Consider the following 25592-nt stretch of genomic DNA (forward strand, 5'->3'; position numbering starts at 1 on the left):
AAGGTAATGATTAAAGGGATTTATTTTAGCTGGAGGTCTGTAATTAGTGGTGTTCCACAGGGATCAGTGCTGGGACCTCTGCTGTTTGTGATGTATATAAATGACCTAGATGAAAATGTAGATGGTTGGGTTAGTAAGTTTACAGATGATAACAAGATTGGTGGAGTTGTGTATAGTATAGAAGACTGGCAAAGAATACAGTGCAATAATGATCAGTTGCAGACATGGGCATTGAAATGGCAGATGTTTAACCCAGATGAATGTGAGGTGTTGCACCTTGGTAGGGCAAGAAGATAGTATCCTTTATGGGCAAGATCCTTAACAGTGTTGCTGAGCACAGAGATTTTAGGATCCAAGTTCATAGCTCCTTGAAAGTAGCTACACAGGTCAATAAGGTGGTTAAGACAGCTTATGAATGCTTGCTTTTATTAGTTGAGTTCAAAAGTCACGAGATTGTATTGCAATTTTATAAAATTCTGGTTAGGCCACATCTGGATTATTGCATACAATTCTGGCTGCCCCACTATAGGAAGGATGTTGAGGCTTTGGAGAGGGAGTAGAAGAGGTTTACTAGGATGCTGCCTGGTTTACAGGGCATGTGCTATCATGAGAGGCAGGATAAACTTGGGTTGTTTTCTCTGGAGAGGCAGAGGCTGAGGGGAGATGGGAGATCTGATAGAGGCTTATAAGATTATGAGAAGCACAGCTAGAGTAGACAGAGTGCATCGTTTTCCCAGGTTTGAAATGTCTAATACCAGACAGCATGCATTGAAGGGGGAGGAGTGGGTTCAAGGGGGATGAGAGGGGTAAGTTTTTTTACCCAGAGAGAATGCGCCACCTGGTATATTAGAGGCATTTAAGAAACACGCAGATGTACGGGAGATGGATGGATATGGACATTGTATTGGCAGGATTAGTGTTTAGGTGTTTTTGATTTGCTTTTTAGCTGGTTTATCACAACATTGTGGGCTGAGTGGCCTGTTCATTTGCTGTACTGTTCTATGACTGTGGAAACATTGCTCTCGAGGTACTTGGAAAATGGTGGCTGCAAGTACATCTTAAACACAAGAGGTTCTGCAGATGTTGAAAATCCAAAGCAACACACAAAATGCTGGAGGAACTCGGGTCAGACAGCATCTATGAAAATGAATAAATATTGACCTACTGAGTTCTTCCAGCATTTTGTGTGTGTTGCAAATACATCTCCCCTGAGGAACACTTAGGCACAGAAATTGAGAAAGCAGTAAGTAATGAGTCCCCACTGAAGAACTCTTCAAGATAACAGCTTCTGAAGGGTTTGTATTAACTAGAAGAAAATTGATATTGAATATTGCTTATGGGGATAATAAGTTTAAATCTCCAAAGATGTACTGTGCTTGCATTAGAAAGTGGTGTCAAAAGGTGACTAGCAGTCCAGAGCTCTTTCTCAACAACTAAATTGCTGCGCTACTTGTATTAAATTTCAACCAAAGTCTATCTTGCCTTTCTAAGTTGTTAGTTCAACGCCACCTTAATTAGTATCTGTTGCCAACAGACTGCAAAATGAGAAGGAATTGCTTCCGATTATTCTCATTAGATCATTAGAAATTGAGTGTGTATTCACTGGTAACAGTGTTTATCCTCAACATAATTTGTTTCTGTAAGCAAAAATTTCACTTTCCTGTTGTTGCATGGGAAATTCTATACTCTCTGGTCATAAGATGGTGTGCAGAATTCAAGCAAATCACATTAAGTGCATGGAGATTGACCTTATCTGCACATTTTCCTTCAATTTGGCCAAATTATTGCACATGAGAACTGAAGGACAGCTTCACTACAAAGTGCTTAGCCCATCAGAGAACACTTAAAGAGCAAAGTAGTGTTAAGTGTGGCCTGCATTAGCAAACAACCAAAAATAATCAATTCAATTGGTCATTTGGCTTCTGGGCTCAGATTTTGAATGAGTAAACAAAAGCACAACAAAAGAAAAATCTTTCAAATAGTACAGAGACTGACTTTCCATGTAAGGAACATTTTTCTGATTTCAATTCTTTCAAAATGTTGGATTGTAAATAAAGGTTTTTCTCTGCCCCGACCCCCTAGCCTCTAATTAACCTTTCTGTAATCATGTTTTAAATACAACTCCCTGAACTCCTGGATATTTAGTTACCTCTTCAAAGGTCAAAGCTTCCTGAAACTTTTAAATTTGATTCAGTCTTCACGTGCTGCTAAAATCTGTCACTGACTTTCTGAATCCACGCTGGCAACATCTTAACATGTTTTTACCTTCACTACTTTCAATCTTGGTAGCTGACATCCACTGCAGGACTTAAATCAATGCGTCTCAATTTAAAATAATAACTGAATGACAATCTTCACACAATGTAATCTGAATATATTCCCTGGTCAGAATCCATTCCTAATGAGAGCACAACCAGTAAAACCCCTGAGGCTTCACAGTGAACAATGGGGAGTAAAAGTCACAAGCCTGGACCACTGTGATCATTTTGCATTAAAGACATTTTTGTTCTAATTGTGCTTCTTCTTGTAAAAAAAAATTGTGAATAATTTATGTTTTTTTGGTGTTAAATTTGTTAACTTAGCAGCAACAGTTAAATGCAATACATAATCTAGAAGAGAGAAAAAAATATAATAAAATAAAACATAATAACAAGTAAATCAGCACGGTCCAAGGGACCAGATAATGTACTAGCAAGATGCAGAAGTGCTACACTGCCCATTCACCTCTTCCTTCATCTCCATTCAGGGCCCCAAACAGTCCTTCGAGGTGAGGCAACGCTTCACCTATGAAGCTGTTGGGGTCATCTACTGTATCTGGTGCTCCAGATGCCGCCTTCTTTATATTGGTGAGACCTGATGTAAATTGGCTGAAGGTCCTGTATCTGTGCTGTAGTGCTGTGTGATTCTATGACCATAATCTGAATTGTGAATGGATTGGTGCGCCAATTATTGGAGTTGATTTTGTTCTGGTTTTTCTTGAGAATGTAGCATGCTAGGCAATTTCCAGAAGCCTGTGTTATGACTGTACTGGAATGGATTTACTAACTCTCTAGTATATGTCAGAATCAGATTTATTATCACCAGTATGTGATGTGAAATTTGTTAACTTAGCAGCAACAGTTAAATGCAATACATAATCTAGAAGAGAGAAAAAATATAATAAAATAAAACATAATAACAAGTAAATCAATTACATATATTGAATAGATTTTTTAAAATGTGCAAAAACAGAAATGCTGTATATTAAAATAAAGTGAGGTAGTGTCCAAAACTTGAATGTCCATTTAAGAATCGGATGGCAGAGGGGGAAGAAGCTGTTCCTGAATCGCTGAGTGTGTGCCTTCAGGCTTCCATACCTCCTACCTGATGGTAACAGTGAGAAAAGGGCATGCCCTGGGGTGCTGGAGGTCCTTAATAATGGACACTGCCTTTCTGAGACACTGCTCCCTAAAGATGTCCTGGGTACTTTGTAGGCTAGTACCTAAGATGGAGCTGACTAGATTTACAACCTTCTGCAGCTTCTTTCGGTCCTGTGCAGTAGCCCCTCCATACCAGACAGTGATGCAGCCTGTCAGAATGCTCTCCATGGTACAACTATAGAAGTTTTTGAGTGTATTGGTTGACATGCCAAATCTCTTCAAACTCCTAATAAAGTATAGTCGTTGTCTTGCCTGCTTTATAACTACATCGATATGTTAGGACTAGGTTGTTGCACGAACATTATTGATATTTTGTTGAGCAACACACATAAAATGCTGGAGGAACTCAACAGGTCAGGCAACAGTTACAGAAATGAATTAACAGTTGACGTTTCGAACTGAGAGCCTTCATCAGGACTAGAAAAGAAGGAGCAATGATGGAATGAAAGATTTAAGGAAGGTTGGATGTCAAGCGTTTTCAATTATCTTCCCTCCACAAAGTCAAAACTAAGGACCATTTCTGATTAATGCACAAGAACCTGCTTCATTCCAAACTCTCAGAAACTAAATCAATCCAATGTCACATACAGTGCCTATAAAAAGTATTCACCCCCCCCCCCCGGAAGTTTTCATGTTTTATTGTTTTACAACAATGAATCACAGTGAATTTAATTTGGCTTTTTTGACACTGATCAACATATAAATACTACATAGTGATCTAAATTAATTACAAATATAAAACAAAATAATTGATTGCCTAAATATTCACTCCCTTTAATATGAGACACCAAATATCACTGGTACAACCAATTAATTTTGGAAGTCACATAATTAGTTAAATGGAGATCACCTGTGTGCAGTCTAGGTGTTTCAATTGATTGTAGTAAAAATACACCTGGATCTGGAAGATCCAACTTCTGGTGAGTCAGTATCTTGGTAAAATTTCCACCAGAAAGACAAAAGAACATTCCAAGCAACTCCACAAAAAGGTTACTGAAAAGCACAAGTCAGGAGATGGATACAAGAAAATTTCCAAGTCACTGAATATCCCTTGCAGTACAGTTAAGTCAATCAGCAAGAAATGGCACAGCTGTAAATCTGCTTAGTGCAGGCTGTCCTCAAAAACTGAGTGACCATGCAAGAAGGGGACCAGTGAAGGAGGTCACCAAGAGACCTACGACAACTCCTCTGGAGGAGTTTCAAGCTTCAGTGACTGAGATGGGAGGGACTGTGCATACAACTGTCGCCCAGCTGCTTCACCAGTCACAGGTTTATGGGAAACTGGCAAAGAGAAAGCCGCTGTTGGAAAAAAAACGCATGAAATCTCACCTAGAGTTTGTCAGATCGCATGTGGGAGACTCTGAAGCCAGCTGGAAGAAGGTTCTATGGTCTGATGAAATCAAAATTGCGCTTTTTGGCTATCAGAATAAACACTATGTTTGGCATAAGCCAAACACTCCACATCAAAAACATACCATCCCTACCATGAAGTGTGGTGGTGGCTACATCATGCTGTCGGAATGCTTCACTACAGCAGGCGCTGGAAGGCTTGTGAAGGTACAGGGCAAAATGAATGCAGCAAAACACAGGGAAATCCTGGAGGAAAACCTGATGCAATCTGTAAGAGAACTGCAACTTGGGAGATTTGTTTTCTAGCAAGACAATGACCCTAAGCATAAAGCCAAAGCTACTTAGGAATGGCTTAAAAACAACAAAGTTAATGTCCTGGAGTGGCCAAGTCGGAGTCCAGACCTCAATGCTATTGAGAACTTGTGGCTGGACTTGAAAAAGGCTGTTCACTCATGATCCCCCTGCAATCTGACAGAGCTTGAGCAGTTTTGTGAAGAATGGGGAAAAATTGCAGTGTCCAGATGTGCAAAGCTGATAGAGACCTATCCACACAGACTCAAGGCTGTAATTCTGCCAAAGGTGTATCTACTAAATACTGACTTGAAGGGGTGAATACTTATGCAAGCAATTATTTTTAATGTTTTATATAAGTAATTAGATCACTGTTGAGATCTGTTTTCACTGACATGAAAAAGCCTTTTTCTGTTGATCAATATAAAAAAAGTCAAATTAAATCCATTGTGATTCAATGTTGTAAAACAATAAAACATGAAAACTTCCGGGGGGGGGGCATACTTTTTATAGGCACAGTAGAAACTCAGCCCACTGTGTCCACACTGACCATCAAACACCCTTTACACTAATTCTACATTTAACCACATTTTTAATCTCCACAGTCTCATCATCTCCACCCGCCCCCCAGTTTCCATCAGCTACCTACCTACTATTGTGTTTGATTAAGCTACCAACCCACACACCTTAGGGATGTTGGAGGAAACTGGAGTACCCGGAGGAAACCCACATGCGGTCACAGGGACACACAAACAGTAACCTAGTGTTTAATTATTTTGTGCTTAATAATTCTAATAAATTTAGACCACTTTGTAGAAATTTGTTTTCACTTTGACACGAGTCTTTTCTGTCGATCAGTGTCAAAGAAACCAAATTAAATCCACTGTGATTCATTGTTGTAAAACAATAAAACATGAAGACTTCCAAGGTGGGGGTGAGTACTTTTTGTAGACACTGTATAGCATAAACAAAAACCTGGTCTCACACATGGGATGATTAACTGGCCATGAAAGTAATTGCCACACAAGTGGATGAGCAATAGCAATCTCTGATGAGAGGGTCCAAAAGCCAGTACTTAATATTCAACACAACTGGGATTACAGAGGCTCTTGTTAACAGCATCGGTAGGTCACAAATAACGTGATTGCAATTGTACCACTCACGATAGTACTATGGGTTTTAGACAGAGTCAGGGGCTGGGTATTGTGCAACATCTACACTAGGTGGTCTCTTTATTAGGTACCACACACAAAATGCTGGAGGAACTTTGCAGGTCAGGCAGCATCTATGGAACAGAATAAACAGTCGACGTTTCGGGCTGAGACCCTCCATGGTCTTCAAATTCCTCCAGCATTTTGTGTGTGTGCGTTGCCTCAGATTTCCAGCATCTGCCAATTTTCTCGATTTATTAGGTACACCAGCTTGTTAACACAAATATCTAATCAGCCAATCCTGTGGCAGCAACTCAATACATAAAAGCATGCAGACATGGTCAAGAGGTTCAGTTGTTGTTCAAACCAAACATTAGAATGGGAAAAAAATGTGATTTAAGTGGCTTTGACCATGGAATAATTGTTGGTGCCAAAACAGAGGGGCTTGAATATTTCAGAAACTGCTGATCTCCTGGGATTTTCACACAAAACAGTTTCTAGAGTTTAGAATGGTGTGAAAAACAAAACAAAAATCCAGTGAACGGCAAGTCTGTGGGAGAAAACTTCAGAGGAGAATGGCCAGACTGCTTCAAGCTGACAGGAAGGCGATAGCAACCCAAATATCCACATGTTACAACAGTGGTGTCCAGAAGAGCATCTCCTAATGCACAAGTTGAATCTTGAAGTGGACAGGCTACAGCAGCAGAAGGTTCCAATCCTGTACCTAAAAACAGTGCCTATGGAGTGTAATTTCATTCCTGACTTCACTGTGCTTTCTTCACCTTCTACCAACACACAAGAGGAGGGTGATGAAATACTTGCCATGTCTCAAAATGCAAAGTCCACTTGTTCGGTACCCAATCTATCACCCCAAATATTGACTCCCTTCACCACTGGCAAACTGTGGATAGAGTCAAAGTAAAATTTATCAAAAGTACATATACTGTATTGTATATTACCTTGAGATTCATTCTCTTGCAAGCATTTATAGAAAAATAAATACAGACAATAAAATTTATGAAAAACCATACATAAATAACCAAAGCAAAAACAACCAAGTTGTGCAAATAAAAAAAAGTGCATAATTTTAAAAAGCAATATAGTTACTTGCCAAAGTTTCTTTGAGGGCACTTTCCAAATTAAACCTTTCTAACAGCAACAAAAAGGTGAATCACAACATCATATTCACTAAGTTGCAAGCCATCCAGATTTGGAAATTAGCTGATTTTCTTTCATCATTGGGTTTAATTTCTGAAACTTATCTAACAACTCTCTAATTAATTTCCACAAAAGGCTTGCAGTGAATCAAGGTCGCCCCACTATATGTCATTTCTCAAAGCAATAGATTCCACCCTCACCAACACTAGCCACAGCCCATCAAAATCTTTCCTTAAAGAACTCTGAAGATAGAGAAGCTTTTGTTGATTAATTGGATGAGTAACCCAGTCCATCACAGAAGAAGCCTTCCCACCACTGAGCACATCTACAAGTAGTACTCCCATAAGAAAGCAGCACCCACCATCAAGGACACTCCCCCTCCCCACCCCATTACCCAGGCTATGCTCTCCTCTCACTGCTGTCATTGGGAGGGAAGTACACTAGCCACCAGGTTCAGGAACAAGTTATTACCATGCAACCATCAGGCTCCTGAACCCGAGTGGATAACTTCACTCACTTCACCACAATCTATGGACAATCAAGGACTCCGCAACTCATGCTTTCAACATTTACTATTTATTCTTATTTTTGTAATTACAGTTTTTCTTCTTATGAACATTGGTTGTTTCTCTGTCTTTGTAACTTTCATTGATTCTATCGTGTTTCTTTGTATTGTGAAAGTTACAAGAAAATGAATCTTAGGGCAGTATATAGTGACATATATGTTCTTAGATAAATATAGTTTCGAATTTTTTGAAATAGTGTGGCATGACTGTAGGTATGCTGGCAATTAGTTGTTCCCAGTCCATTCTTGAGTAAGTTGACTTCAATCATGATCTAGTTAGAAAAGTACCATTTTTTTTTCTTTAGCGGGGTAGTATCAAACATGAAAATTTGTCTTGTGAGAAAATAATAATTCAGAATGAGCATCATCACAGCCCAGTGAACGGTTTTGAAGTCGAGCGATACCCAGTGCACTAAATAGTGTGTATTGTTTGGGGCACAGGGTAGGAATGAGCGGGTAAAGAACCTAAAATAGAACAAAAAAAATGAAGGTTAATAGATAGGAAGGTGATTGTTATCAAAACAGTTGGATATCAGTCATTGCTGAGAATATGAAGTGCAGCATGTCCTGTACTTAAGACTGAAATGGTACTTTCTTACAGTGTTACGCAGGGCATGGAGCTGCCTTCAATAGGAGGAAACCATTCCCATCATGGCAATGCAAGAAGGTCACTGTCAGATGGAGCTATAAATTGAGATTTTACATAAACTGTCAAGAGTTGCAAAGAAAATGAGTGGCAGAACACAATGTGTGCAGATGTTCTAGATTGTACGAGGAAATGTTTTCTGAGACACAAATTTAACAGACCCAAAAATAGGCCATCCCTTTTGCAAGAGCAGAAGGACTAATAATAGTTAATATTTAATCTTGTACAGCCTCTTGGTGCTTACATCTCTTCCACCAGGAAAACCTATAAGCCCGGTGTATGCAATTCTCTGAAGAGGTCAGAGATGACTTCCTTCTATACACTCTTTTTTAAATTTAGGGTAGGAATGGGGAAAAATGTTCTTAAGACCAAGTTATATTTCCAACTTTTTACAATTCTACAAGTTAGTATGTCTAATGAATTTGCAGATGGCAGTTGCTGGAAACAAAATATTGATTCAATGGATTAATGAAAAACAGAATTGAGCATATTTAAATATTTCACATAATTTGTTTTAATCGCTTGTGGAATCAAGTCAAAATGTTTAAATAGTAGAGGGATGCAGCCAAGGCAAGAATTCCCAACCTTTTTTATGCCATGGACCCCTACCATTAACCGAGGAGTCCGTGAGCCCGAGGTTGGGAAACCATGATCTAAGTTGAGAAGGAGCAAGTTCAAAGGATATGTGTGGGACAAGATTTTTTTTTACACCGAGTGGCAGGTGCTTGGAATGTGGTTGTGGCAAATACAGTAAAGGCAGTTAAGGAGCTCTTAGATGGGCACACGAGTATGAAGCAATTGGAGTGATATAAACATTATGTGGGCAAAAAAAAACTTAATTAGGAATTTAATTACTTGCTTAATTAGTATTAGAACTAAGGGTATCAGTACAAAACACCTCCTAATGCAGGAGAGAAATGTTCAAGTTAGCTGACAATGAAGACGCTTGTCCCAGCTATAGTAGTGAGCTACATCTTTAAACAAGGCTAATCTTCAGGGAGGATTTATTTGCATTTACTCTCACACTGAGTATGCTTTCCCAGTAAAGGCAAATCTGACCTATTAATTTCAGAAGTACTTATGGTCCCACCTCAACACCTTGTTTCCCCAATATCCTCAACATCAATTCTGCTAGGATAATATAAAATGCTCTTGTACTGTCAGTAACTATTTCAAACTATACCATACTCCGTGTTCTGGCCAATAATCACTACAAAACAACACCAAATTATGATCATTGTTCTATTACTGTGTATGGTTTTGCCATTTGGAAATTGGTGGCTTTAATCATCTAGGACATGCCTACTTCTCGTTTCTACCAACAGGGAGGTGGTACAGGAGCCTAAAAAGAGACACCCAACATTTTAGGAATTGATCCTACCCCTCCACCATCAGATTTCTAAATGGTCCATCAATCCATGAATACTACCTTGCTATTTTGCTAACTTTTTGCCTACTTATTTTCTTACCACAACTTAGTCTTTTAAAACTCTTGCACAGTATTGGTGCTGCAAAACAATGATTTTCATGACATGTCAGTGATAACATACACAGTTCCTGTGCATACACAGTGATAATACACTAAGGACATCTTGATGTCAGGAAGACTCCAGTACAGATGTAAGGATTTCTTTTTGAAGCTGAGATGTACAGATTAAGATTGTCATAGTTCAAATCCCATTGACTGATTACAACTGAGACAGAAGCAAAAGACAGCGACCTTCTGGACCTGGGAAGAGTAACTTATAGTATTCGTTTTAAAATCTCCATCCAGCAACCCATATGGAGATGCTTGAGATCTATTCCTACAGATGTGTGTGCAAACTCAGAGAACACAGGACCAGGATTGGCCATGATGCAACCTCCAATGGAAGGGTCATTGAATTCACCGGCAAACTTCATTCATTGCTGATGGCTACTTGAGGCGAGTGAGTGGAAAGTCAACTAGTGTCCTGAGAACTGTGCTAAAGGGGGAAAAAAAAAGTCTGGGAAGAAAATGAGAGGTAATCCAGTGTCAGGAAGAACATAAATATTCCTTAAGACAAGGATTTATAAAACAATGGTAATCACACTCAACATCAATGAGGGACAGCACAGTAGCGTACAGGCTAGCTTAATGCTGTTACAGCATCAGCAATGTGGGTTTAACTTAACTGCTGTCTGCAAGGAATATGTATGTCCTCATGACTGTGTGGGTTCCCTCCTGATGCTATGGTTTCCTCCCACATTCCAAAGAGGTACATGTTAGCAGCATCTATGGAAAGGAGTAAGCACACCCAGAAAATATGGGAGGAGCTCAGCAGCACACACACAAAATGCCGGAGAAACTCTCCATAGATGCTGCTTAACCTCCAGCATTGTGTGTGTGTTACTCAGGATTTCCAGCATCTGCAGAAGGTCTCATGTTTATGTTAAAATTAATTGTGTCATTACATTAAAATTAATAATTAAATTATTGTGCAGGTTAATTTGACACATGCGTAATTGGGCAGCATAAACTCATCGGGCTAGAAGTTGATGTTACCGTGCTGTATCTCTAAATAAAATAAAATCAGCAGACCAAGGAAATGATTGTGGACTTTCAGAAGGGGAAAGGTTGGGAGAATGCACACCAGTCCTCTTTAAGGGGTGAGCAGCAGAAAGGGTGAGCTGCTTCTAGTTCCTGTGCATAAACATCTCAGAGGATCTATTCTGGGCCCAACATATTAATGCAACCACAAAGAAGGCATGCCAGTGGGTCTACTTCTTTAAGAGTTTGAGAGACTATATGTCACAAAGAACCTTACAAATTTATATAGATGTATGCTGGAGAGCATCACAGCCTCCATTGGAGAGGCTCCAATGCACAGGATCTTAACAGACTGCAAATGTTGTAAACTCAGCCAGCTCCATCACTGGCACAACTCTTCTCGGAATGGAAGACATCCTTCAAGAAGTTAGCATCCATCACTAAGGACCCTCACCATCGAGGACACATACAATTCTCATTACTATCATTGAGGTGGTGGTACAGGATCCTGAACAGCCACGTTCAGTGATTCAGAAACAGCTTCTTCTCCTTCATCATCAGATTTATGAACAGACAATGAACATTACTTTATTATTCCTTCATTTTGCACTCTTTTGTAATTTATGGTAATTTAACGGCTTTGAATTGTACTGCTACCGCAAAACAAATTCCACTTCATTTTAAGTCAGTGATAGTAAATCTAATTCAAGTTATCAACGGAACTGGAGAGTTGTAGATAAAGCAGGACCGTTGGTACATCAGTGGCATCATACCTATTCTTGTTTCACAAACTAAACAGTAACACATTCTGGTTCTCAAGCCTTAAGAAAAGCAAGTTTGAAAGAGATTTTAAGAAATCATGACAGAGTTAAAATGTTGTTTCTGGCTCAGCAGTTTGAGGAAGACCTTACAGGAAAAAGGAATAATAACAGCAAGTTTAGATAGCGATCACTGACTGAAACTTTCATCGGATGGCTGTGCCTTGCCACAAGTGATAAAAAGCCTGATTGAGTTCCTGCAAAGTGGAAGATTTTCATGGGAATAAAATAACTAACAATGACTGAACAACTTGGCAGGAGGCTGCATCTGGGCTGTAGATAGAGCAAGATTGCCATAAATCTTCTAATGACAATTTATGGGCAGCAATCCTGAATTTTAGCCAGGATTTTAACTCTTATTATACCAGACAAGTTAAAATTATTCTCATGTACTCGACTGCAATACTTAAATCTGAGTCCAATCAAACTCTTGCTGATAGGATTTTGTTACATTTTGTGTTTTAACCTTTTGCTAAAATATATTCTAAATCCATACTCATGATGACAATTTTTACATTATTGGGTTCTTACAATTATCAAATACTTTTTGAAATTAAGTCATTTATAACTTTATTCCTCTCAAAGCTTCTAAGGTCAAAGTAAGGGTTCAACCAAAGCAAATACAGTTGATTCCAGTTAATTGGGACACATCAGGACCTGTACATTTTCGCCCAATTAAGCAACTGCCCCAATTAGCCAGTTTCATGGAAATAGTTAAAAAGGTATAAAAAAAAAAGACAAACTACCATTTAACTGAATAACGAATTATGTATTTAAATGAAATACGGATCAAATTAGAACACAACCAATACTATAAAACTGTGCATTAGTTTATACTTATCGACGGAGGAACTCATTCAGTGTATGCTGCCATGTTCTTTGGATGGACTGTAAATGAACAAAATCAGTACAGACACCTAGTGCAGACAATGGACTGCCTTCATGCAAGAGTTACTCTGCTTTCAGTGCAAACACAGTATGTCCACAACTGACTAGCCCTAATCCATATGTTTTTAGAATGAGGGAGGAAGCGGAGCACCCACAGGAAACCCATGGGATCATGGGAAGAACATGCAAATTCCTTATAGATAGTGGTGAGAATTGAACCCCGTATGCTGGCGTGACAATAGCTTTACACAAACTGCTAAGCTGCTGTATCACCCATTCAGAACAGTCCAAAGATTTTGTAACACCAAAGGTATGCTTGTTATATAAATGTTTAGCACACCTACATCACATTTTGCCATTCAATATTTTATGAGTACAATTTGTCAATGGGCTATCAGCCCCACACAAACATTTCTTTGGTATTCAGGCATGTCCTGCTCACCTTTAGATGGTGCCTTCTCGAAAATGTTCTTGTTTATGTATTTCAATTGAAAGGCTGCACCCTTAACAATTTACACAGTGTTAAAGTGCTCATAATTATTTCTAGTTACTTAAACAGCATGGGGATCTCACTGAAACCTACTGAATGCTGAAGGGCCCAGATAGAGTAGATATGGAGAGGATGTTTCCTATGGCACAGCCTCAAAATTGAGGAGCGACCCTTTAGAACTGAGGTAATGAGGACATTTTTTAGCCAGACAGTAGCAAATCTGTGAAATGTTCTTCCACAGACTACGATGGAGGCCAAGACCATGTGCACATTTAAGGTGGAAGTTGATGGTTTCCTGATCGGTTAGGACATCAAAGGATATGGCAAGAAGGCAAGGGTATGGGGTTGAATGGGATCTGGGATAAGCCATGATGGAATGGCAGAGCAGTCTCAATGGGCTGAATGGCCTAATTCTGCTCCTATATCTTATGGTTTTATGGTGATGATGTTGATGAAGTTCTTTTGTTCGACTTACTTTTCCATCTCTTTGTCCTTGAGTTGTGGCTTCCAATGCTGATATTCCATGAAAATAAGAAGGAACACCAGACAAAATATGAAGAGGACACCAGCAAATGTCACTTTCTGCCTGGTTGTAGTGTTTTTCGGAGACACGCTGAAGTGCCACGATGCTGGAAGCAAACAGGAGACACAAACTCTGAAGGAAAATTAAAAAGCAATGTTTGAATTATTTTTAATCCTCGCCACATTACAATGTCAAATAAAGGTGTATATATTGTCTTTCACATTCATATATTATTGTTATATAGGAAACTCAGAACATTATTTTTGAGCAACAGACTCCCAACTAGCACTATTGAAATTAGATGCTAATTGACTTCTACTAATTTTTATTTCTGACCAAAGACTGGCACAGTAGGTAGCATTTAGTGCAATGGGTCCAATTCCTGCCAGTGCCTGTAAGGAATATGCATACTCTCTCTGTAACCACATGAGTTTCCTCTGGGTTCTCTAGTTTCCTCCCACATTCCAAAGACATACAGTTTAGTGGGTTAATTGATCACATCGGAGTAATTGGGCGGCACGGGCAAACATACAACAGTAAAGCATCCATGATGTTGTGCTGAACTAATTAAACAAGTAATTAATGCCTAAACTAGACCCTTCTACCTGCTTAAGTCCATTACCCTCTATTCTTTTCATATTTAGTGCCTAAGAGCCTCTTAAATGTCTCTATTGTCTTTAACTCCAATACCATCCCTGACAACACAGTCCAGGCACCCATCATTCTGCGTAAAATAAAAACTTGCCCCACTTATCTCCTTTGAATTTACCCCATCTCAGAAACACAAGAGATCCTGCAGATACCGAAAATCCAGAGCAACAAACACACAAAATGCCAGAGGAACTCAGCAATGAGGCAACATCTATGAAAATGAATACATTGCCAGTGAGAATCCAAAATGTCAACTGTTCATTCATTTTCATAGATGCTGGCTGATCTGCTGAGTTCCTCCAGCATTTTCTGTGTTAACCCCTCGCAATTTAAATGTTTTCCTTTTAGTATTAGACAATTCAATCCTGGGAAAATATACCATCTAAAACACTTCACTGCAAGCTGTGCACCATTTCTGAAGGACTGCAGGCAAGTGCCTGCTAACTGATCAGGGTTGAATCCATCCCCAAGACACCCAAATTCCCTTTATTATTAAGGAATGTGGGAATAAGAACATTCCAGAGTTACACAGAGTTTATGTTAATTGTATGCATCAAATTATCTTGCAGAAAAAAGGATCTAGGAAAATATTTGTCACATGTACATTGAACCTAACAGTGAAATATGTTGACTGTATTAGATAAATCAGTGAGGATTGTGCTGAGCAGCCTACAAGTGTTGCCAACATATCATGCCCACAACTCACTAACTCTAGACACGTCTTTGGAATGTGGGAGGAAGCTGGAGCACCTGGAGGAAACGCACACAGCTACAGACAGAATATTTATTCAGCGCCAGGAATTGAACCCTGATCTTGCAGTTGGTGTTGTAAACCATTGTGCTAACTGCTACACTATCAAAGACAGCAACAAAGTCTCATTCAAACATATTTCTACACACTACAGTGAGATCTGTTAACTTATAATCTCATCAGGACATTATTGCATAATTAACCCCATGAGGAGGAACTGCTGCGTGTTTGTTTTTGCAGAATCATGGCTCCAGGACAACGATCGTGCACCACCAATTTACGTTACTCAGTGACTTGTGCTAATATTATTTTGTGACTATATATGCTGGATTGAATCTATATGTGTTGTGTGCGACTATATGCATTGTGTTTTGCACCTTGGCTCCAGAGATTTGGGCTCCATGTTTTGCTTAGCTGTATTCATGTGTGGTTGAATGACAATAAACTTGAAATAAAACCAATCCCATCTCATTGGTCCCACCATCCCCGTCATGCTCTCTTCTTACTGCTGCCATCAGGAAGATCAAAAGCCTCAGAACTCACACTACCAGGCCCAGGCACAATTATTAACTCCTCAAACATAGGCTCTTGAACCAGTGGGGATAACTTCATCCAACATCACTTGCCCCATCACTGAACTGTTCCCATAACCTCTGGATTCACATTCAAGGACTCTTCGCCCTATGTTCCCAATATTTATTGTTTATTTGCTTTTTATTTTTTCTTTTGTATTTGCTGTTTGTTTTCTTCTGCACATTGTTTGTTTGTCTGATGGGTGAGGTCTTTCATTGATTCTATTATGGTTCTTGGATTTAGCGAGTATGCCCACAAGGAAATGAATCTCAGGGTTGAATATGATGACATTATGCAGCACATACTTAGATAATAAATTTACTTTCAACTTTGATGCTTGGGAGAGAGTATACACGTATTGGTATAAAGTGCCAGGGTGAACTTCCACCCCCTCCCCCCACCCACCGTCTTCTGCAAGAGAAGAATGTTGCTGAGGAGAAATGAGGATTTATTACCTCTGTACTGTCATTTAATATTTTAGGCCTGTGAGCTGATGGAAGATCACAAACTTGAAATAACTGATTTGCTCTTTCATCAGATACCACCTGAACTGACAACAATTATAAATGCTTTCTGATCTACTTTATAAAATACTGTCCAGTCTTCTGTGAATTAGACACATGAAACAGCAAAGCTGCAATGCTCCCAGCACTTGTACAACTACACGAGGAGGTTCTAATGCCCAAAGCTGACCAAATGCAGACACCTGAATAAACAGTAGCTCCTAGTGAGAAACTTCCAGCTGCTAACAGTTCATTAGAAGGGGAAAAGTGATACAAAATGTTGCACTTCCAGAAAGACAACAGGTTTCTGAGGAAAAATGCCACAGCACGCCAGCACAGCCAGTAGATCTACTGCTTCACAATTCCAGTGGCACACATTTAATCCTGACCTCTGTGTGGAGTTCGCATGTTGATGATATGGCTTTCTTCCAGATGACTTGCTACCAAGTCATACAGGTTGGTGAGTTAATTGGCCATAATCAATTATTACTAATGTGTAGAGTAGTGGTTGATGTAGAACCTCAGGATGGGGGGGGGGGGGTTGATGATAATGTAGGAAGAATTCAAATACGAATCAATGCCTATGATCTGCTTCTCATTTAGTCTTACAAAAAAAACGTGATGCTAAAGATTAACTGTATTTGGCACACACGTGGACATACATCAAAACACACAGTAAACTGTGTCACTTCTGTCAAATCAAATCAGTGAGGATTGTTCTGTGATCAGCCGACAAGTGTTGCCGGGCTTCCTGCACCAACAGATCATGCTCGTGACTTACTACCGTAATGTACATCATTGGAATGCGTGAGGAAATTGGAGCATCCAGGGGAAACCCATGTGCTCACGAAGAGAATGTACAAAGCTACGGAAATTGAACCCCAGTCAGTAATTACTGGCACTGTAAAGCAATCGTGCTAACTGCTACACTACCGTACAAGCAATGGAATTGTATTAGTTTGATTTTTTTTCATTAGTACTATCAATTAGCATCTTGATGTAGAATTACAAGAGACTGATCTCCGTTATCTGTGCCTCTGATGACCACAAAGCAGGCGTTAGAGCAATGCTAAACTTTGCTCAAAATGCTGCTTGTGTGCTGTGACACGTATCACAGAAATACAATCCAAAGGTTATCAATGCCAAAAAGTTAATTTTAATCCTTCTTGGAATCTTGCCACTGAATGTGAATGCCGCAGTCATAAAGGTGGCCAAATCAAAATTACCCTTTGAAGAGGTTTAGAAAGAAAGGAGGGGAGAGAAATTACCAGAATTTAGAAGTACTAGCACACAGAAAACTTTTGAGCCGTTTCTGAGTAACATTTTGTAAATCTAACTCTCTATATTACTTCACGGCAGAGAATTTTTGTTAGTGTGATTGTGTCTGCCAGAAACATGCAAGGAGAGCCCACGTTGTAGAGCAAGTTCTCAATGGTAGCAGAACAAGCAGATACATCCAAATTCCTACCCTAGTAGGATGCAGGGCTGTAAGCCCCAAAAGCATGTGAAACTCAGATCACTTTCAAAACCTTGGACATTTTGAAAGTTATAAAAAGATGTAATAAGTAGTTTAATGACATTGATAAAATTTACTGGATGCATTAGGATCCTGCAGAGGAATACAAGCTATTTAAAGCAGTCAGCAAGCTAGACCAATAGGTGACTGAAACTGGCATGTTACACCGTTGTACACTGCAGTAGCTACTGTTCTGCTGCTTTGTCACTACATTCGTGAAAACGTAAAACCAACGATTCATTTCTAAAACACAAGATATCTTTTTTGTGTAAGTGCCCACAAGAAAATGAATTTCAAAGTAGTACATGGTAATATTTGTACTTTGATAACAAATTTACTTTGACTTTTCAACTTTACTAATTTCTGTTCAAGACATTTCATCACACCTGTACATTCCCTCTTCTCCACAAGACATAATTGGCATGCTACTAGATCACTGAAAACTTGTGATCAAGTAAGGCCCTGATTATTTACAGGCACTGAAAATTAAAGAACTTTGTTCTTTCAAGTTGAGAGAGTTCCAAGTCCAGAACAGCCAAAGTTCAAGTGATGTCACATTAAGTGAAAATATCAAATGAAACATCGATCTTCAGTCGTCAAACTTAGTTTGTCTCACAATCAGTAAAAACTACAGCTCAGAAAGATTTACTGGGCTACTGAAGAGCTACATTACTTACCTAGCCATATGGTAAAGGCACAGCTGGTAGAGAGGAAAGACCCTGACCACGTGGCTTCTGTACTAGGCTCCTGGTGAGTGAACGTCACATCTTGAGTTGGCAGGTACACATTGCTGATAGCACAAATCAGACCTGCCTCTTTTTTTTATATCCGCAGCCCATAGGTTAACTGATTAGAGGAAAACACATTGAGAGAGAAAAGGTTGAAATAAAGCAAAAAATTAACCACAGAACACACGGAATCTACAGCAACTCATACTGATCCGATGGAAGTGGTGCACGATTTTTCCATATTTTTTCCTTCCCTCCCAATACCTTTCGCAGGCTAGTGATGTGCTGCTAAATTACGGACAAAAACAAATCACCATTTCCCATTACCTTATTCAGAATACTTCATTCCCTGTAGGAATATCTCACATTTTACAGCCTATACAGCCTTTGGCATGGAAGTTTATTAATACCCTTTTCCTCTTTTTATGGCCTTTAAGTGTTTGCGTGTGCATTTTATGACCGATGTGGAAATTTATGAATGAAAACCTTTCATTTTAGAGCACCCAGCATAAGTCATAAACGCTGGTCATGACACACATTAACTCCAGCCTCCCAAACAACCTCAGCCCACTGCAATTCACCTACTACTTAAAAATAGGTCAATGGCAGACACAATCTCCCTGGCCCTATACTCATCTCTGGACCATGTGAATAGTAAAAACTTCCATGTCAGACTTTTGTTTGACTGTTCAACTATAATTCCAAGTAAACTTATCACCAAACTCTGAGAACTGGGAGTCCCCACCTCCCTCTGGATCTTCAACTTCCTAACTGACAAACTGCAGTCTGTAAGGATAGGTAGCAACGCTTCAACAATCGCTGTAAACACTGGTGCTCCACAAAGTTACGTTCTGTGCCCTCTACACTCATGACCATAGGTCCGTATATATAGTGGCATGCAAAAGCTTGGGCGCCCCGGTCAAAATTTCTGTTACTGTGAATAGCTAAGCGAGTAAGAGATGAACTGATTTCCAAAAGGCATAAAGTTAAAGATGACACATTTCTTTAATATTTTAAGCAAGAAAATTTTTATTTCTATCTTTTACAGTTTCAAAATAACAAAAAAGGAAAAGGGCCTGAAGCAAAAGTTTGGGCACCCTGCATGGCAGTACTTAGTAACACCCCCTTTGGCAAGTATCACAGCCTGTAAACACTTAGCTATTCACAGTAACAGAAATTTTGACCAGGAGCACCCAAACTTTTGCATGCCACTGTACCACCACAGTGGGCCAAATCTCACATAAGTCAGGAGTACAGGAAAGAGAGAGAGCACTTAGTAACATGGCATCATAACAACATAAAAGTCATTGACTTCAGAAAGTGGGGCAGTGCACAAGTTGCTGTCCTCATCAACAGTGCTGAGGCTGAGGGGGTGGAGAGCCTTAAGTTTGCATATGTGAACATCACAAAACAGCTTGTGCTAGTCCAACCACATAGATGCCACGGCCAAGAAAGCGCAGTAACTATTTCCAGGAGGGTAAAGACATTTGGCATGTTCTTGTCAGCCCTTGCCATTTTTTAATCGATGGGCCATAGAAAGCACCCAACCTAGATGCATAATGGATTGGTATGGCAACTGCTCAGTCTGCGGTCACAAGAAACTGCAGAGGGTTGTGAACACAGCTCGCGACATTGTGGAATCTAGCCGCTTTCTTCACTTTATCAATAGAAATACAAGGGATCACCTTGCCACCAATCCCTACTCAACAGACTAGATTGAAACCTGCTTTCCTTGAGATGAGTTAAGACATTCAAGCTAAGTCTGTTTCTTTAACCAGGTTGCAAAAACAATGGCAGGGCTCAGAAAATCATCCTAAGCCTTTGGAATTGATGTTCAGTGTATCGTGCTATCATCACCACAGGCTTACAGACTCTAAACATAAAAGAAAGGCCTGTATACACACACTGCATAATCAATACACTATACTACATAAGCAGGTTTTGAGCCACAGTTTGACAACACTATCACATCAGTCTTTGAACACTACAACAGTGCTCTCTCAAATGGGAGAATGGGTTAGGTACCATGGATGTTGCACACAAGCAGGAATAAACCTGTAAAAAGTCTGGCAGGTTTACAAAATAAGGCTGATAGCATTCAAAATTATTTCCACATGACTGTATCAGGAGCAGTTTTTGGATGAGGTGAAGATCATAAAACAGAGACTATTAGGGATTAGGCCATTCAGCCTACTGAGTCTGCTCCGCCATTCCATCATGGCCGATTTGTTATCTCTCTGAACGCCATTCTCCTGCCTTCTTCCAGTAACCTTTGACATTACTAACTGGGAACCTATTAACAACCACTTTAAGTATACTCACTGACCTGGCCTCACCACTAACTGTGGCAATAATTCCACAGATTCATCACGTTCTGGCTAAAAAAAAAATCCTCATCTCTGTTCTTAAAGGGCTGTGCCCTCCAATCCTGGACTCTCCCATGATTGGAAACATCCTCTCCACATCCACTCTACCTAGGCCTCTGACAGGTTCAGTAGGTTTCAATGAGATTCCAGCAACCACCACCACCCTCCCGCCCGCCCATTCTCCTAAACTTCAGTGATTACAGGGCCAGAGCCATGAAATGCCCACCAAACCCATCCTGACCCTTCTCCCGAATTTCTTCCTGATCACCAACCATGCCCCTAACCCCTCTCCCCGACTGTCTACTTTCTCCTAGGCTAACCTCTTCATTACTCCAACCCTGCCCCTGATCCTTTACCTAAACTTGACCCCCAAACTCATGCTGTCCAACTTAACCTCTTCAAGACTCCTCTTACCTAACGCTCTCATCCGATCTCTGTCTCCCCCCTCCCCTTCTTGATCTCCCAAAACTGGCCCTAGCCTTCCATAACCCCGTTGCCAGCACCCTGAACCCCATCCTATCTCCACATCCTTAACCTCCTCCTGACTTCAAACCCTGCCACTTTGCCCTGTATTTCTCCCCCTCCTTAACCTCTTCCTGACCTCCCAAACCTGTCCTTGATCCTCAAACTTCACCCTGACTTCACCCTCTCTCATTCCCAAAACCCAAACCCTGACTTCACCCTCTCTCATTCCAAACCCTAACCCCTTCCTGACTTCACCCTCTCATTCCCCCAAACCCTAATTCCCGACTTTACCTTCTCTCTCTCATTCCAAGCCTTAACCTCTCCCTGACTTCACCCTCTCCTGTTCCCCCAGACCCTGACTTCAACCTCTCTCTCGTTCCCCCAGACCCTGAATTCTCCCTCTCCCTCGTTCCCCCAGAACTTCACCCTCTCTCCCGTTCCACCAGACCCTGAATTCTCCCTCTCTCCCATTCCCCCCAGATCCTGAATTCTCCCTCTCTCTCGTTCCCCCATACCCTGACCACCTTCTCTCCCGTTCCCCCATACCCTGACCACCCTCTCTCCCGTTCCCCCAGACCCTGACCACCCCCTCCCGTTCCCCCAGACCCTGACCACCCCCTCTCCCGTTCCCCCAGACCCTGACCACCCTCTCTCCCGTTCCCCCAGACCCTGACCACCCTCTCTCCCGTTCCCCCAGACCCTGACCACCCTCTCTCCCGTTCCCCCAGACCCTGACCACCCTCTCTCCCGTTCCCCCATACCCTGACCACCCTCTCTCCCGTTCCCCCATACCCTGACCACCCTCTCTCCCGTTCCCCCATACCCTGACCACCCTCTCTCCCGTTCCCCCATACCCTGACCACCCTCTCTCCCGTTCCCCCAGACCCTGACCACCCTCTCTCCCGTGCCCCCAGACCCTGACCACCCTCTCTCCCGTTCCCCCAGACCCTGCCCACCCTCTCTCCCGTTCCCCCAGACCCTGCCCACCCCCTCTCCCGTTCCCCCAGACCCTGCCCACCCTCTCTCCCGTTCCCCCAGACCCTGCCCACCCTCTCTCCCGTTCCCCCAGACCCTATCCACCCTCTGTCATTCCCCCATACCCTGACCACCCTCTCTCATTCCCCCAAAGCCTATCCACCCTCTCTCTCATTCCCCCAAAGCCTATCCACCCTCTCTCTCATTCCCCCAAAGCCTATCCACCCTCTCTCTCATTCTCCCAAAGCCTGACCCCATTCAGGCTCCGTTTCCGTCCCGGCCTCTCCCCTCCCTACCTCGGGCCCGACCCCTAACAGGTAACAGCGCTGCACTCGAACTTCCCCGTCCCACGCCGCCAGAACCACATCCGCTCTACGGCAGCCACGTAACCAGGGTGACAGCTCAACCTGTTGCCATAAAATGTCGCAAACTCCCTAGCTGATCTTTCCGGCAGCGGTTGCTCTGGGCAACAGCTGAGGAAAACCCTAAGAGCGGAATGGCAGTGACAGGCTCCAATCAAACGCTTTATCTTTAGTTTAACTGCATCATTTCACGTACTCGGGCTTGGAATTGTTTATTTCTGATAGATTTGCATGCGCGGCGGGGAAACTGCGCACTTCATAAAATTGGAACAATTGACAATCTTTTTTTTTGAATAATGACTCCTGCAGTTATCAAACAAAATCTGAAGTCAAGCTACATCAGGTGAAAAATGTTTCCTTAAAGAGATTGTTAATCAGTTGCTTGACGGACCTCAATCCACTGTCAAATTGACAGACGTGAAAAGGAAAACATTGACAGAGATCGCTCAAAACCTTTGGACTTCAAATGAGTAACGTTGAAGAAACTTAGATGACAAATTGACTAACTTTGTCATGGTCAACAGCAATGTCATTGAGAAATAAATATTATCAGATGGGAGTCATACAGAAAGGTCGATAAAAAATTAGCAAAATCGTTATGAGGAACATCTGCACATCAAATGGGAATGAAGACATAACCAAAGACCTGAAGCAGCAACGTCTTAAATGTGTTGCAGAGCTGAGTGGGTGGAAGGTCACAGCAAGAACTTTATGTATCTTGGATGACAGACCTTACAAACTAATTTTCTGGTCAAAAAGTACAGCAAAAGTCTTAGGCTTAGGCACATGTTTTTCAAAAATCTGCTAAGTGAAGATATTTTTAAAAATAATGAAATGAAAAGTTTCTAAATATCAAAAAAGTACTTCAAAGAGCAGTAAACAATAAAAATAACTAAATCATCTTTGGCATGACCACCTTTAAAACTGCATCAATTCTTTTAGGTACACTGCTGTGCAGTTTATTAGAACATTGGCCAGTCAGTTGTTCCAAGCATCTTGGAGAACTTGCCATAGTTCTTTTGCAGACTTTGCTGTGTCGCTTGCTTCTTTTTCTCCAAGTAATCCCAGAGAGCCTGGATGTTGGTGAGATCAGGGCTCTGTGGAGGCCATATCATCTGGAACCATATTAAAAAAATCTTGGGTACCTAAGACCTTTTGCACAATACTGTATCTTCAATGTTGCATTCAAGGACAAAACTGACTGCTTTACCAAAAGGAAAAGGTAGGATGGTGTGAACATCTGCTTCAAATGCCAGTGTATACATTGTCCAAAATAGTGTAATGCTGAACACCAGATAGGAAGCATGAGAAAGGTTTATCAAGGACATGAATTGTCTAGCGGTGATCTGTGACCTTGGATAGGATTTCATCACCAAATAGGCCATAGATTGATGGCATTGTTTCTCTTGCTGAAGCTACATGTTCTATACGAGTCTCATGGAGAAATGGTAGGTTAATGAGTTAAAGGGAGGTGGAGTGCTGGAGAGATTTAGGAAGGGTAGTTTAGATCTCGAGGCCTCATCATCAAATACACCAGTCATTGAAAGTGGGCATGCAGGTACAGCAGGCGGTGAAAAAGGCGAATGGTATGCTGGCATTCATAGCAAGAGGATTCGAGTACAGTAGCAGGGAGGTACTACTGCAGTTGTACAAGGCCTTGGTGAGACCACACCTGGAGTATTGTGCCTCTAGGAAGAGGTGCAGTCGACGTTTCAGGCCGAGACCCTTCGTCCTGACGAAGGGTCTCGGCCTGAAACATCGACTGCACCTCTTCCTAGAGATGCTGCCTGGCCTGCTGCGTTCACCAGCAACTTTTATGTGTGTTGCTTGAATTTCCAGCATCTGCAGAATTCCTGTTGTTTGGAGTATTGTGTGCAGTTTTGGTCCCCTAATCTGAGGAATGACATCCTTGCCATAGAGGGAGTACAAAGAAGGTTCACCAGATTGATTCCTGGGATGGCAGGACTTTCATATGATGAAAGACTGCATCAACTAGGCTTATACTCGTTGGAATTTAGAAGATTGAGGGGGGATCTTATTGAAACGTATAAAATCCTAAAGGGATTGGACAGGCTAGATGCAGGAAGATTGTTCCCGATGTTAGGGAAGTCCAGAACGAGGGGTCACAGTTTGAGGATAAAGGGGAAGCCTTTTAGGACTGAGATTAGGAAAAACTTCTTCACACAGAGATTGGTGAATCTGTGGAATTCTCTGCCACAGGAAACAGTTGAGGCCAGTTCATTGGCTATATTTAAGAGGGAGTTAGATATGGCCCTTGTGGCTAAAGGGATCAGGGGGTATGGAGGGAAGGCTGGTACAGGGTTCTGAGTTGGATGATCAGCCATGATCATACTGAATGGTGGTGCAGGCTCGAAGGGCCAAATGGCCTACTCCTGCACCTATTTTCTATGTTTCTAAATAGCATGGCTGCTGATGGTGAATCCAGTGATGAGTGTTCAGGGACTCAGATATGGAGGAACCTCTGAGCATTGTGAAGCTGGAGGAAATTGCGGCGATGGAGAAGAGGGATGAACCCATGGAGACAAGCACAGAAACCAAAAATGTACAAGTGGAGACATTGGTAACTGAGAATGAAGCGGGTAATTGGGATTTGTGTTGGAATAGATAGAAGTGTTTTATCTAAATTAGTTTGCAGGAGATAATATTTGAAACGTAGTGCAAGGGAGTATCAGAGCAAATAAGACTTGACTGGAACAATCACCTACTTGGATTTTCAAAAAGTTATATTTGATAATGTTGCTGTAAACCACTTTTTAAACCATTTTTGTAATGCAGATAAAGTGCTACTGTACCAACCAGAGTGTAGATGTAGAGAGAACATTTCCTCAATACTGTTACTCAAAAGATGTATGTAAGAAATTGTGGGAATGGTT

The 25592-nt window shown here is 41.2% G+C and overlaps 1 protein-coding gene across 3 annotated transcripts in view; it reads right to left on the minus strand.

Annotated features, from left to right (window-relative positions):
* The window catches only part of LOC140185576 (ectonucleoside triphosphate diphosphohydrolase 4-like), a 102330-nt gene extending 79618 nt beyond the window's left edge, over positions 1 to 22712 (minus strand). For 2 of the 3 annotated variants that reach the window (XM_072238931.1, XM_072238930.1), the window contains exons 1-3: positions 22633 to 22712; positions 18480 to 18648; positions 13761 to 13940 (exon numbers count right to left, since the gene is read on the minus strand). In XM_072238931.1, the coding sequence (XP_072095032.1) occupies positions 13761 to 13940; positions 18480 to 18487 (188 nt within the window). In that variant the 5' untranslated portion in view covers positions 18488 to 18648; positions 22633 to 22712. Of the gene's footprint in view, positions 1 to 7033; positions 7113 to 13760; positions 13941 to 18479; positions 18649 to 22632 lie in introns of those variants that run through there. The other variant, XM_072238932.1, reaches the window with a different exon arrangement.
* Positions 22713 to 25592: the final 2880 nt, after the last annotated feature.

This window comes from Mobula birostris, chromosome 21, assembly GCF_030028105.1.
Source record: "Mobula birostris isolate sMobBir1 chromosome 21, sMobBir1.hap1, whole genome shotgun sequence".
In the NCBI taxonomy this organism is placed as follows: domain Eukaryota; kingdom Metazoa; phylum Chordata; class Chondrichthyes; order Myliobatiformes; family Myliobatidae; genus Mobula; species Mobula birostris.